Raw genomic sequence first — 14695 nt, 5'->3', positions numbered from 1 at the left:
AGAATTTCCCTCATATATCATAACCTCAAATTTGGCAACATTCATGCCCATCCCTTCTGTTCTTCCCATCCAAAGCCAACCTTCTACTTGTTCTCTCAACCCAGTCTCTTCCTAGCATGTCATAAACCCTGTAGCATTTATTATCACTTCTCTCTCATCACTCTACCAGTAATCACTGTTATAATTTTGAATATTTAAAAAGCTATCTGTGGGCCTTCCCTGGTGGCGCAGGTGGTTGAGCACAGCGCTGTGAAGCTGTCCGCAGCCTCTTCAGTGCAGGTTCTATCCCGGCCAGCAGGCGAGAATCCCACATGGCACGGCAGACCTCTCCTGCCTCACCTGCTGCTCCCCTCAGCAGTGCATTTCGTCAGTCTGCCTGTTCTGCTCCCTGCTCTGTCTCTCGTGAATCCTCTCAACCTCCCACACCTCTGGCCTGTACCCTGGTTCTTGTATGCATGAATAAACAAATCTTTAAAAAAAAAAAAAAAGCGATCTGTGCCAACCATTGGTCTAGTGCAGTTCAAGCAAGAACACATATACAATACAGTGTGATAAGGACTGTGACAGAATATCCAAGGAATATAATCAACGTTAAGATACCACTTCAAGCCCACTAGGATGGCTATTATCAAAGGAATATACAATAACAGGGGTTGACAAGGAGGTGGAGAAATTATCATCTTCAAGTATTGCTGGTGGGAATGGAAAATGGTACAGAACCTGTAGAAATTAGGTTAGTACTTCTTTAGAAAATTTAAACATAAAATTAATGTATGTTCCAGGAATTCAATTTCTGGATATATGCCCCAAAGAATTAAAAACGGGTGTTCAAAAACACCCTGTTCACTCATTTTCACAGCACTATTTTCATAACAGCCAAAAGGTAGAAACAACCCAAATGTCCATCAAACGATGAATGGATAACTGTGATAAACTCTTAGAATATTATCTAGCCACAAAGGAAGTATTGACACATGCAACAATATAACCTTGAAAACATTATGCTTAAATGAAAAATTGGACACACAAGACCATATAACATAGACACCGAAAACTGATTACTGGCAGGTTACCTTGGGTTAAAAGGAGGAGGATATGAGGAAGCCCTGTTTAATGGGTACAGGGTTTCCTTTTACGATGATGAAAAAAATCTGGAACTAAATAGTGGTGATATCTGCATATTATGAATTACTAAATGTCACTAATGGCCAATTTTATATTATATGCATTTTATCACAATTAAAAAGATCAAAGTCGGTGTACACCTTAATAAAAACATTAAGTGGAGCATGATCCCTTCCACCTCCATCCATGTTGCTGCAAATTGCATGTGTTTATCTTTTTTGAATGCTGAGTAATATTCCATTGTGTATATGTACCACATCTTCATGCTCAGCAAAATACGCCAGAAAGAAAAAGAAAAATACCAGATGGTCTCATAGCAGGAATCTAGAAAACCTAAATAAGGGACCAGGAAAAAGAATAACTATAAGAAAGAAAAAAATCAAAATCAACTAACAACTATGAACCAGAGACACACTATGGGCGGCAGGGGCGGGGAAAGGAGGGCTTGGGGTCAAAATAGGGGGGTTGCAATTATATGGGGAATATAAAAATAAAATTAAAAAAAAAAACAAAACATTAAGTGGAAGTCTTAAAAAAAAAAACAAAACTATCCTCTTACAAAAGTCCTCCCTCAATTCCACCTGGCTACTCCCCTTGCCCTACCCATAGGCTCAATTAGTGATAGCTTGATAGCACTGAGACTTTAACCCTTGTGCCACCAAGGAGGCCCCTACCCATAGGTTCAATTAGTAACTAAATATATTGACCTAAGTTCTGATCATTTTCACATCTATCCATTTCTCTAACTACCACAATCTCCTTTAGGCTCTGTCTTTCTTCACAGGATAATCACTAGGTCTATTAACTGCTCTCCTGTTTCCTAACCTTCTTTTCCTCCAACCCATTCTTCACATTACACAGATTTTCTCAAATACAGATTTCAATGAATTCTCTCCTTTAAATCTATTCATTGGCTTCCAAAACACCAATGCTTTTAACAAAACAGCTTAATAGCCTAATCTTGTGTCTCCTGTTTCATCTCTAAGCATTTCATGCCTCATGGTGTTTGCTAAAAGCCTTCTTCTTCCACTACCACACACAGGCTGTGCAGGTACTGCTTTCTCTTGCCTCCTGGAATTTGGAATCAATTTTTTTTGGCATTTCCTTATATTGTATTCTCCTTCAGTGTTAAGTCCAGATGCCATGCCACTTCCTCTGAGAAACCTTCCATAATATTCCCAACAGAGCTCCACACTCCCTTCTTTTTCATACTTGTATTCCTGCTGCCTATATACTGCACCACCTGGAACATAGTAGGAGCTTAATAAGTACCCGATAAATAAAATGTATTGGCACAGAAAAGACATATAATCTATTTTAAAAAGCAAATTGTACATAACATTTTATTTGTATCTTGTTTATTTGCCATTTTAAGCTTAATGCTTTGTCTTGAGTATCTCATTTTTGTTTGTTTTACAGGATTTTATCAGCTACATAATATTCCATGGGATGGAGAGATTTAAATACCATTTACTGATACAAATACACTGATTCCACTTTTTTGTTAATAGAAAATAGTTTGATAAACCCAGATATACCCAATCTTTGTCTGAATTTCTAAAGAATTTTTGGGACAGATTCATAGAATGAAAATCACAAATTTTAATGTAAAATATATCTATGATTATAGATATAATACCATTTATTATAGAAAAACTGGAAAGTACTGAAAAAAAGTACAGAACATCCAATCATTTGGAGAGAGTTAACATTTTGACAAGCTTATTTATTTTCATTCATGTTGACTTTTATTTTAACAGAAATGGACTATACTGGTTCATAGTCTCTTGTTATATTTTTCAAGATATGCTTCAATGCCTATATAATATGCTTTGACTCTTGTAATATCCACTTTTTCCATTGCTTTTATGATTAAAAAACATTCTTACAACCTGAGATCAGTTATAAATCTATTATTTTTAATTGCTGTTTTACATTTGACAGCAAATTTGATATGCCCCAAAGTATGACACCTTAGAATAATGAATATTTCAATCTGAAGGAAATCTGAAAAATAACCAGCACAGGAAGGATTTGCTGACCTTCCTGAAACAGATCCTAAGACCCTCATGTGAGAGGTGGCCTTCCTACACTCAGATGAAAGAAACTTATCTCCAAAGACAGGGATGGTGAGTGGTGTCTAAACGAGCAGGCCTTGCTGTTTTCGCCAGTTTATTACACTTAGTTCCTATCCTTTCGTCATATCACATTTTTCTAGGATTCTCCAACTTTCATCAATCCTAAAGACCTCGGATTTTCATTTCCAAACAAAGGCTCCTGTGTCAAGTAAAACTTATATTAAATAAGCTTGTATGCTTTTTTCTTACTAATCTGTCCCATTCAAGAATTTAGAAGGGTAAAGGAAAATTATATTTTTTGTTCCCTATAGTTTCAATATGAACATTTAACTAGAAATTTTTCTGGGGGGGATTAAAGTTACAGACCTTTCTCCTACCAAATGAGAAACCAATAGTTAAGTGTGAGATAGACAGCTAATTTAAAGATATTACTTATAATGGTTAGAGGAACTATTCCTAGTTCATTAGTATATTTTCAAAAATTAGGAATAGTTACTATTCTATATATCAATATGCAAGATAAATATTTAAGATACACATAAAAGTGAGAAATTTATTGAGTATGATTTTTTTTTAAAAAGATTTATTTATTTATTTATTTATACAAGCACTGGGTACAGTCAGAAGCGCGGAAGGGTGAGAGAATTCACCAGAGCCAGAACGGGGAGCAGAACAGGCAGACTGACAAAGTACACTGCTGAGGGGAGCAGCGGGCAGCAGGAGAGGTCTGTGCGCCATGTGGGACCCTCACCCAGGGGCCAGGGATCGAACAGCTTCGCAGCTCAGCGCTCAACCACTGCGCCACCATGGGAGGCCCAATGAGTATGATTTTTAAAGAGATAAGCTACATCATAAGTTACATCATAAGTTTACAGAGAAAATTCTCCCAAAAAAAGAATTTTTTTAAAGACAAATTTTTCATTTATTTATTTATTTATACATACATACAAGCACTGGGTACAGTCAGAAGCGCGGGAGGGTGAGAGAACTCACCAGAGCCAGAGCGGGAAGCAGACCAGGCAGACTGCTGAAGTACACTGCTGAGGGGAGCAGCGGGCGGCGGGAGAGGTCTGCGTGCCATGTGGAACCCTCACCTGGTGGCTGGGGATAGAACTGGTGCTGCAGAGGCTGTGGGCAGCTTCACAGCCCAGCGCTCAACCGCTGCGCCACCGGGGAGGCCCGAGAATTTTTTTTTAAGATTTATTTATTTATTCATGATACAAAACCGGGGTACAGGCCAGAGGTGAGGTATACAGGGGTGCAGGCGTGAGGGTGAGAGGATTCACAAAAAACAGAGCGGGGAACAGAACAGGCAGACTGACTTAAATACACTGTTGAGGGGAGCAGTGCACGAGACAGGAAAGGTCAGCTGCGCACAGCTTCACAGCGATGTGTTCAACTGCCTGCGCCACCAGGGAAGCCCAAATGAGAATTTAAAAAAAAAAATTCTACTTCTATTAATTACTCACAAAGTTTAAGCACAAAGATCCAACATACCTCTTGTATGGCTGTCATCACAACATGTTGAACAGATTCCTCCATCATCATAATGGCTTGGATGTATTCTGAAAACGAGAACAATCTGAAATGTCACTATCCAAATTAAAGACTATCAAGGGAATACAGGCTAATATTGCATCATTTTTTAAAGTATTTCCTACAAACTGATTCCTCCTATGAATTTCTCATATATGGTTAAATGTATGTGCCAAGGTAAAACAAAGACTGAAATCACAGTATTTATTATTCTTTATGATAATCTCACTGCCCCCCACCATTCCTTAAAAATCACAGGAATTCAGGGTCTCAGGAATGTAAAACAATGAACTGTAAAGCCTTTGATCAGGATGGGACAGACTCCACGTTACTTATTTCTAGAACCTAAATATAATTGGTGTTTTACATTGTTCTTTGTTACATGCTAAAATTTTTGAAGCCTATGCTTGTTCTTATATGACATCAAAGCACTGAATTATGCATGATTCCTATCTTAATATTTTGTAAAGAAAAAAGAATGAACCTGAGAGCTGCTCTGGACAGAGAGTTTAAGAATTTAAGATAGAAATGGATACTATAATTAAATAAACATTGTACCTACCACCCTGGGCTTTAAAATAATGATCCACATCTATAAGCTAAAGTATCAACTTCAACATTCTTACCCTCATCACTGCCAAAAAAGAGAAGAATCTCTTAATTGTTAGTGACAAAATTTAAAAAAACACGTAGTTTAAAAAGCCCTGAAAGTAGTTTTCATTATTTCCAAATCCAACAATGGATGAAAAAAGCATTTAAAAAAACCCACCACAATAGGCCAGTTGGAATCCAACAAATATGGTAAATGTTTAAATGAAACATTTAAAAAGAGTAATTAGGAAATTTGAGCCTGAGCTTACTTCTCCACCCACCCCTAAATAAAACAACAAAAAACTGTCTCAACACTACAACTATTATATAAAATACTTTTATATTACTACAAAATGGTTAGTGATCTTTTGGCACGAGACTAGTGTATTTGGAATGCCAAACTATAATCCTTTGCTTGACAGGTAACTTGTTTTTAAAAAAAAAAAAAAAAAGTTATTTTGATAGCACAGGTAAATCATCACATTCTAACATTCTGGCTGTTAATATCAAAAATTTTAGTTAATCTAAAAAACATGTTTTTAATGAAGCGTTGTCCTAAAGACACATGCACCCAATCAAATATGTAGTGATATATACAAATAATCACCACACTTAAATCACAGGTGTTGTTCTTAAGCCAACAGCAATATATCATACTTAAGCACTATTTGGTAGAAAAAAGAACTCCTTTAATCTGAGTTTAATTTTTTGTTTTGTTAATGAGTAGCACCTTATGAGTTTTGGAATACAGCAAGGGAGTGTTTCTAGATCTTCTGTGCAAAGGTAACAACTAGAAAGGTACCACAGAAATTTAGTGAACTCCAAGGCTATGAAGAACCTGGCATAGGTAGGATGACTAAACAACTTTCAAAATAAAAGATTGTGAACATGGAAGAGAAGAAACAGTGGCATTGATAATGGGGAAGGAAAACTTAATGACAACCTACTGGAAGTGAAGAAAGTAAGAGTGGGAATAATGAAGTTAAGAAGTTAGTAAGGTGTGAGAGGGGAAGCGTTAGTTAAGAAGCGGTGTTGCCACGTCAAGGCCCTTCCCCGCGAACACCGTAAAATGCCAAATGATAAAATGATGATGAGGAATACATTAATGTACAATATTTGAAAAAAAATTACAAATCTTTATAGTTCAAAATAGAAGTATATATGATTACTGAGTGCAGATCTATGACGGAATGCTGGAGAATAAGGTGTATTATGTCAGGGAATTTACCCTGAAAACATAGCTGTTAGATCCAAAATTTACTGCACAGTTTAATACAAAGAATATTAAGTGTGGAAAAGACATAGGTTTCTGCCCTCACCTAGCCTCTCACAAGCAAGAAATCTTAAGTAAGTCACATAATACTTAAGAATCTCAGCTTCTTAATCTGTAAAAAGTACTTTTTGTTCTATTAGTTCCTGGTAGAGTTCTAGCAGAAAGGTGACACTAGTAATAGTTAATGTGCTTTCTACTACTAATCCTTGCTCTTCAAAAATTCACCACCATTTGTTTTGCCCCAATTTGAGAAGTCAGTTAGGGTAAATGTATGTTGAATCAACATGCAGAGCAGTTGTTCCTACTTCTTCTGTAGGAAAAAATAATCCAAACATAAAGGTCCATTTATGTGTATGGTGTTTTATGAATTACAGAGCAAATACACACACATATACACACACACACATAATTTCATTTACTCCTCATGACTACCAGGCTTTGCATCCAAGGGAAGAAAAAGGCTGAGTATCTTGTCCAATGCCAGTCACTTTGGTACATAGGGACCCTGGGAAGCATACACCATTAAGTAACTTTAATAAGCCTTGCCTTATACAGCAGGTCATCAAATAATGTTTCATTATAACATTGATGAGGAAAAAAAAAAATTCCCTGCTGGGGCCACTGTCCACATGGAGTTTGCCCATTCTCTCCCCTTTTCTTTGTGGGTTTTCCATGGTTTCGAACACAAGTTCCTGTTTAATATTAAGAAATGTTTGGGGGGCCTCCCCGGTGGCGCAGCGGTTGAGCGCTGGGTTGCGAAGCTGCGCGCGGCCTCTGCGGCGCCGGTTCGATCCCCGGCTGCTCCCCGGCCACCAGAGGAGGGTCCCACATGGCGCGCAGACCTCTCCTGCCGCCCGCTGCTCCCCTCAGCAGTGTACTTGGGTCCTTCTGCCTGCTCTGCTCCCCGCTCTGGCTCTGGTGAATTCTCTCGCCCTCCCGCACTTCTGACTGTACCCAGTGCATGTATAAACAAAACAAACAAACAAACCAGCAAACAAATAAATAAAGCATGCCTCTATTAAAAAAAAAAAAAAAAAAAAAAAAAAAAGAAATGTTTGGGGTCTATAATCGGAAGTTTGGTGATGTTTTTGTGACCAGAAATAGCTGTAGGAACTTAACTCTTATTTATATCAATAAGCGTGTGGTAAAACTGATTTTGTTGCAAGTAAAAGTTGCAGTTTCCAAGAATCTATGACAATGTTAAAAGAAGACCTATGTAGATAATACATGTGCAGTGACAGGTAATACTTAATCCAGAAATTCACTTAATTTGATTAGTAGCTGTCAAATTTGTTCCTAAAAGCAGAAAATGTCCTCTGGATAAAGTGAGATGTTAAAATCTTACTCAGTTTACATCATTTATATGCAATTTCAGGAGAAAAACTGAATCCAGGTGTTAATGTCTACATGAGAATCTCAATAAATATTATGATTCCTTGTTTCCCAAGGAATATGACTACAGGTAATGTCCTTGTCTTTTCTAATTGCTACTCCATAATAAGTAATAATTAGCTGGGCCTCCCTGGTGGTACAAGAGGCTAAGTCTCAGCACTATGAAGAGGTCAGAGGCCACTGCAGCCCCGCCAGGGAACCGGCCCACATGTCTCAGCAGACCTCTCCTGTCTCACATGCTGCTCCCCTTAGCAGTGTGTTTCAATCTGCCTGCTCTGCTCCCCACTCTGTCTCTGGTGAATCCTCTCACCTTTCCCACGCCTCTGGCATATACCCCATCTCTTGGATGCATAAATAAATAAATAAATCTTTAAATATATATATGTATATAAAATTAGCTAACTCTTAACAACTACATTTAAGGAGCATTATGCATTAAATATTAACTCCAAGTTTTGATGCATTATCTAACAAAATACATAAAAAGTCATTTTCTGAATTCAGTGAATTACATTAAATTTTTTTCACCTATCCTTTAAAATAAAACTTCTATTTAGAGATTTAATGTGTTTTGAATCTTATTTATACAAATCTTCAATTCTGGACAAAAAACTTGATAGAAACACTTCAGTAATAAACAAAAATCACAAATGTAGAAAATCCTCTATTTTAATTCTTGACTTAAACTGAACAAACAATCTAAAATTATTGTAAGAGCATGGCATGCTAAAATCTAAAAGGAATAGGGCTAAAGAGAAATACATTGTTAGAAAAAATTCCTGATACAGAGACAAATAAAGGTAGTCACAGGTTCAAGAACAACATTAACTATTATTACACTAATCACGAGAACACCAAAAAAAATACAGGCAAATCTGTACTTCTCTGTGTGGAACAAGAAAAATACATTTGGGCTAAAAAAATATCTTCAAAGGTCAGGTAAAGAACAGTATAATACTGTGTTGTCATCTTTGGAACAGCCCCTCTCTACCTTTCTCCTGATTCATCTCCTTTATCCCTTCCTCATTATTCTCGGCTATGGTTGTGATTTTATTTAAACCCTAAAGGGTTTAAAGGAAAACTAGAGGGGCCTCCCTGGAGGCGCAAGGGGTTAAGTTTCAGCATGATAAAGCTATTGGCAGCCACAGCAGCACAAGTTTGATCCCCAGCCAGGAAGCTGACCCACATGGCGCAGACCTCTCTTGTTTTGCCTGCTGCTGCTCCCCTCAGCAGTGTATTTTAGTAGATCTGCCTGTTGTGCTCCCACTCTGTCTCTTGTGAATCCTCTCACCCCCCTTCACCTCTGGCCTATACCCCATCTCTTGTATGCATAAATAAATAAATCTTTAAAAAAATAAAAAGGAAAACTAGAGTCTTCCTGACATTTAGTTTCTGCTATTCAGTTTATGCTTAACCTATTACCCTCCACATCTTTGCTTAAGTAATTTCCTTGATCCAGATCAAGCCTGTCTACCATGACAACTGCCGTCACAGCACTTACCACTAGTCAGATCACATAATCATATGTGGCATTACTTATTGCCTTCCTCTTCCACTCAACTATAGATTCCATCAGGGAAGGTTCTGTGTCTGTTTTTTGTCTGACAAGTGTTCCTAGGCCCCAGCATAATGCCTGATTTCAGTAAATATTCATAAAATAAATCCTTCATACTTGCACCTAAAATATCCAATTTTAAGTTTCCAGAGCTGAATTGATCCAGTATATTATATCATATTATTGCTAACATTAAGTATTTAATTTAGCTTGTCCATGTCCAATTAACAGCAAGCTATATCACATTCAGGATAGTTAAAAACATATGCTTAAAAAAATTATACAGTTTTGCAGAAAGGGAAAGAATATCACCTTGATGAAATTTAGTCTAACTTGCAAAACACTCTTTTAAGCTTCAAAACAAATTATCAGCAAAATCATAGAAAATGGCATTCTTTGAGGGTACCCTTAAAGATGTGACTGTTCATATTGGTAATTATATGAAATACACAATATATATTACTCTCCTTAGTTTTAAATGCATACATTGAAATAAATTACCTTGCTTCTGTTCACAGTTCACAGCACAGCCTAAAATGAGTTGAAGCATCCTTCCAAGCTCTGCAGCATCCGAATGCTCCCCAATAAGGTTCACATCAGGAAGGGTAAAGTCATTGATTTGCTGTCCTAAAATCTGAACGAAGATAGAGAGATTGGCACTACATTTACATTTACATTTATATGACCCAATAAAAGATTTGACAGAGATTAGTTTGTCAGCTCTAGAAACTCATCATTCAGGACAGAGCTATTATGTCAATCTAACTCCTAATTTCTATTTTTATCTCCCATACTAAGTTATAACTATGCAGAAACATAGCCACGTAGACCCTAATCTAGTATGGGGTATGTACAGTGAGCAAAGAAAATGAGCACTATTGATTCCTCTGCTGCTCCAAGAAAAATTCGGTGTGTTCTCTCTGAAAGAGTAGATTCAGAGAAGTTCTAAACACATTAGGAGTATCAGATGAGTAGAAATTAAGAATAGGCTCATGCTCCCAACAGTAAGATTTTCCCTAGTCATCTTCAGTCCATTTGACTACAAAACATGGACAGTGGCAGCTCTTTCTGCCCACTTGTGCCTATGCAAGTGTCCTTTATTCTTCTGTCCCCTTTCCCTAATAAACCTGTTCTTTAACAATTAAAAAAAAAAAACAAACACAACAACACACTGACAGTAAGACACCTATATCAGGAAGGAGAATGGAGAGGATTCTTTTATGGGGAACCTGGTCCCAAATGAATGACTTATATGTAGACAAATGGACTGGTCTCTGTTAGATAACCCTACTGAGAAAAAAGAAGATTCTAATACAAACCTGCACAAGCAGGATAAATGTTGCTGCAGTGCCAGGGTGAGGTGAGAGCAATGCATGGGAAAGTAGAAGAGGTCATGTAGTACCTGGTGCCTCAGGGTAAGAAGTGGGGAGCTGATGCTTAACACAATAGAAAACTGCAGTAAACTTTGAAAATGAGACTGATATAATCACTTTACATTTTTTAAAAATCATCCTGGTTTGGGAGTGGAGAAGAGACTGTAGAAAGCCAAGCGGGAAACAGGGTGACTAGTAGACAACTCTAGTAATTAAAGCAAGAGCTAATGACGGCTTGGGATAAGGATTGTGACTGCACAAATGGAGAAAGCTGTATTTTCGAGTTTTGTTTTTTTTTTTAAAGATTTATTTATTTATTTATACAAGCACTGGGTACAGTCAGAAGCGCAGGAAGGTTAGAGAATTCACCAGAGCCAGAGCAGGGAACAGAACAGGCAGACCAATGAAATACACTGCTGAGGGGAGCAGTGGGCCGCAGGAGAAGTCTGTTACACCATGTGGGACCCTCACCGGCAGCCAGGGATCAAACCGGAGCTGCAGAGGCCCAGCGCTCAACCGCTGCACCACCGGGGAGGACCTTTCGAGGTTTAATGTAAAGGTTTTTGTTGATAATATCAAAAGAAGGAAGGGTTATACACAATTTATAGGTTTGGGGCTTGAGTGGTAGGGTAGTAGACTGCAGGGTCATTACTGAGATAGGGAAGATATAACTGCAGGTAGCTTGGGAGGAAAAACACAGGAAAGTAACATAGGTTTGCAGTTATGTTGTGTCCATATGATAGGTAAGTTCATGAAATTTAAAGGAAAACAAGTTAGTTCTAATGCCAGATTTTTAATGCAGCAATGTCTTAACTGTTTTATGCAGGCTCAAGATAAAATGAGTTAGTCTAGGGATGGGGATTTGCCAAGGAATAAAATAGATGTAAATAATGAGTTGATTATAACAGCAATGAATGGACTCTAAACTACATTTACAAAGTAAGGGAAGAAAAAAGAGTTAACAGGAAGGAGAAAGTAAAGTTCAGCATATATGAGTAATCGTCTACAAACTGCATATTTCACTGACAGAGATTATCTAGTAACTAACTAATAGATAATTACATGAACTAACACCCTAGAAATACACAATGGAGGATAAAACATAATTAATTTTGAGGTAATTTTTCCTTTTCTTGAAACTATTAAAAAATACTGTAAAACTGAACTGTCCTATAGTAATACTTCCAAGTAGAATGAAAAAAAGTTCTTACCTCATGATTGTAATCCAAGATTCCTTTTAAAATTTTCTTTAAATTGCTTATCTGTTTAAAGAAAGAGGAAATGACTGGGTTTTTAAAAGGCAGCTCCAAGCACAGAGCAAAATATAGTTTAACATAAAAAACTTCTGAACTAATCATTCTACTTAATCATAAAGTAAATTAAAAAACCCAATGGCATATTTAAATTACTATCATCAAAAAACATCAATGTTTTAATTTATTTGATCTAAGAGATATATAAAACACATTGTTTCTGACTACAAAAAATTTCGATGTTATGATAACATTGATAAAAATGAATGGAATTTAACAAGACTTAAGAGTAAAATTAAATAATCTGGATTTTCTGGAGATAAAGAAAAAACATGCCATCTTAAATGAAGACTTTAGTTCAGTGCTGTCTTCCCTCAGAAAAAGGAGTTGCATCTTACACCAGGCTAATTAAACACAATTAACAGTCAAAATTACCTTTAGAAATCTCCAAAGTAACCTAAGAAGGAGGTTATAACCTATAGAGGAATATCTCCAAATTCCTTCACTGTCAGAAAACACTATGTTTATTTTCTTAATAATTTGTTTAAAATTATTTTTAAATTAACACACAGTAAAATTAACATTTTTGGTCTACAGTTTTACAAATTCTAATATATATATGAATTTGTGTAACCACCACCATAATCAGAAAACAAAACAGCTGCGTCTGTGCATGAATATTTATAGTAGCTCTACCCACAATCTCTAGAAACTCAGAAGTGATCCAAATGTCCTCCTATGGGTTAATGAATAAACAATTTGTGGCACTTCCATAAATTGAAAAATTACTCTACAATAAAAGGGTTGAAAGTACTGATACATACAATAACCTGAAAGAATCTCACAATCATTACACTGAGTAAAAACAGTTAAGTCTCAAAATATTGCATGTTATACAATACCATTTATATATAACATCACTATTTTTCAATTGAAATAATATTGTATTATAATATTATACAGTTTTCAGATGTGCATCATTAAAAACCAACTTAATGTATATATTGTACTAGGTTCACCACTAAAAGTCCAGTTCTATCCTTCACCATATAGTTGACCACCTTTCACCCATACCCTTTCTTCCCCCTTCCCTCTGTTAACCACTAATTGGTACTAGGGTTTCAAAGTTTGTTTCTGTTTAATTTAGACTATCTGTTTGATTTATCTATATGCTACAGATTTGTGAAACCATACATGACTTTTCTTTCCCCATCTGACTTATTTCACTTTGCATAATACCTCCCAGGTCCATCCACCTGGTTGCACATGGCAGGATTTTTTTTTTAATAGCTGAGCAGTATTGCATTGTTCCTCCTACATCCCCTGTTTGCTAATCATCTGTTGATGGGTACACTTAGGTTGTTGACAGCTCTTTGCTATTACAGATAATGCTGTAATGAACATGGGGGTAAGCTTGCTGTTTCCTTAGTTGAGCACCAAACTAAAAAATTTGGAGAAATTGAGAATTGCATTATACATGATTTTATTTGTTCTAGAATGTTGATTTTTTCATATTTTAACATTTAAAATAACATCTTACAAAGTCAATGTGGTCATTTAAAAATGGGAATTTATTTCCCATTGAAAAAGGTATATATCTTATCATTAATCAGTGATACCTAAAATTGAAGAAATATAACAGGATAAAATATGGAGAATAGAATGAAAATCAGAACTGACATTTTTAATTCTGTATATTATGAATATAATACACATTTTTCCCTTCTCTTATTATTGCCTTTGCAACACTTGTGACACTGAGGAGAGAGAGAGGGGGAGAGAGAGAGAGAGAGAGAAAGAGAGAGAGAAAGAGTGTGTGTGTGTGTGTGTGTGTTTGAGTACTGTCTGTGTGGAGGTGAGGTAGGCAACCCCCCTTTGGTCAAGCCAGAAAGCAAACACAAAATGATTAGTACATTATTTTAAACATTCATGAATTGCTTTTAAACATTAAAAATTCAGTTTAATTGCCCATTCCTCAATGATTATTTACAAATTAGAAGTCATTAAAAATATTCATTCTAATTTAAAAAAGAAGTAATTAGATTATGGCAAACCCAACATATAAGCAATCAGTAAATATTTTTCATCAAATACACACTTTTATGGGGAAATACAAACAAATGGAGCTTTGCACATCTTAAGTCCAGGGGTTTTACATGCTTACTCATTTGCATTTCTGAGTCTCTACAGTCTAAATCATAAAGAAATGGTTCCAGAGTTATCAAAACTGCTAGTTGTGATCATTACTGGGCCATGAAAACCAATTAGTGTACAAAATAATAGACATGGGGGACACATAAGTGGTTTTCAGGGACTAGGGGAAGGGTGGGGTGGTGTGGATGTGGACATAGAAAGTAGTACAGGGAGTCTTGTGGAGAAGGAAAGATTCCGTATCTTCATTGTGGTGGCTGCTGTATGAATGTCCAATCTGACAGAGCTACACAGAAATGTACACACCAACACAAAAGTGTGTGTAAAACTGATGATATCTGAATACACTGTTGATTGTACAAATGTCA

General features: G+C 36.4%; 1 protein-coding gene across 4 annotated transcripts in view; it reads right to left on the bottom strand.

Annotated features, from left to right (window-relative positions):
• Window positions 1–14695, bottom strand: part of HOOK3 (hook microtubule tethering protein 3) — a 122842-nt gene that overhangs the window by 45179 nt on the left and 62968 nt on the right. For all 4 annotated transcript variants that reach the window (XM_054700941.1, XM_054700942.1, XM_037526172.2 and 1 more), the window contains 3 exons: window positions 12135–12185; window positions 10052–10184; window positions 4701–4768 (listed from right to left, as the gene is read on the bottom strand). In XM_054700941.1, the coding sequence (XP_054556916.1) occupies window positions 4701–4768; window positions 10052–10184; window positions 12135–12185 (252 nt within the window). The remainder of the gene's footprint in view (window positions 1–4700; window positions 4769–10051; window positions 10185–12134; window positions 12186–14695) is intronic.

The sequence above is a fragment of the Talpa occidentalis genome, unplaced genomic scaffold (genome assembly GCF_014898055.3).
Source record: "Talpa occidentalis isolate TD23 unplaced genomic scaffold, MPIMG_talOcc4v2.1 talOcc4.4, whole genome shotgun sequence".
NCBI classification, from domain to species: domain Eukaryota; kingdom Metazoa; phylum Chordata; class Mammalia; order Eulipotyphla; family Talpidae; genus Talpa; species Talpa occidentalis.
This window is presented reverse-complemented; position numbering and strand designations above follow the sequence as displayed.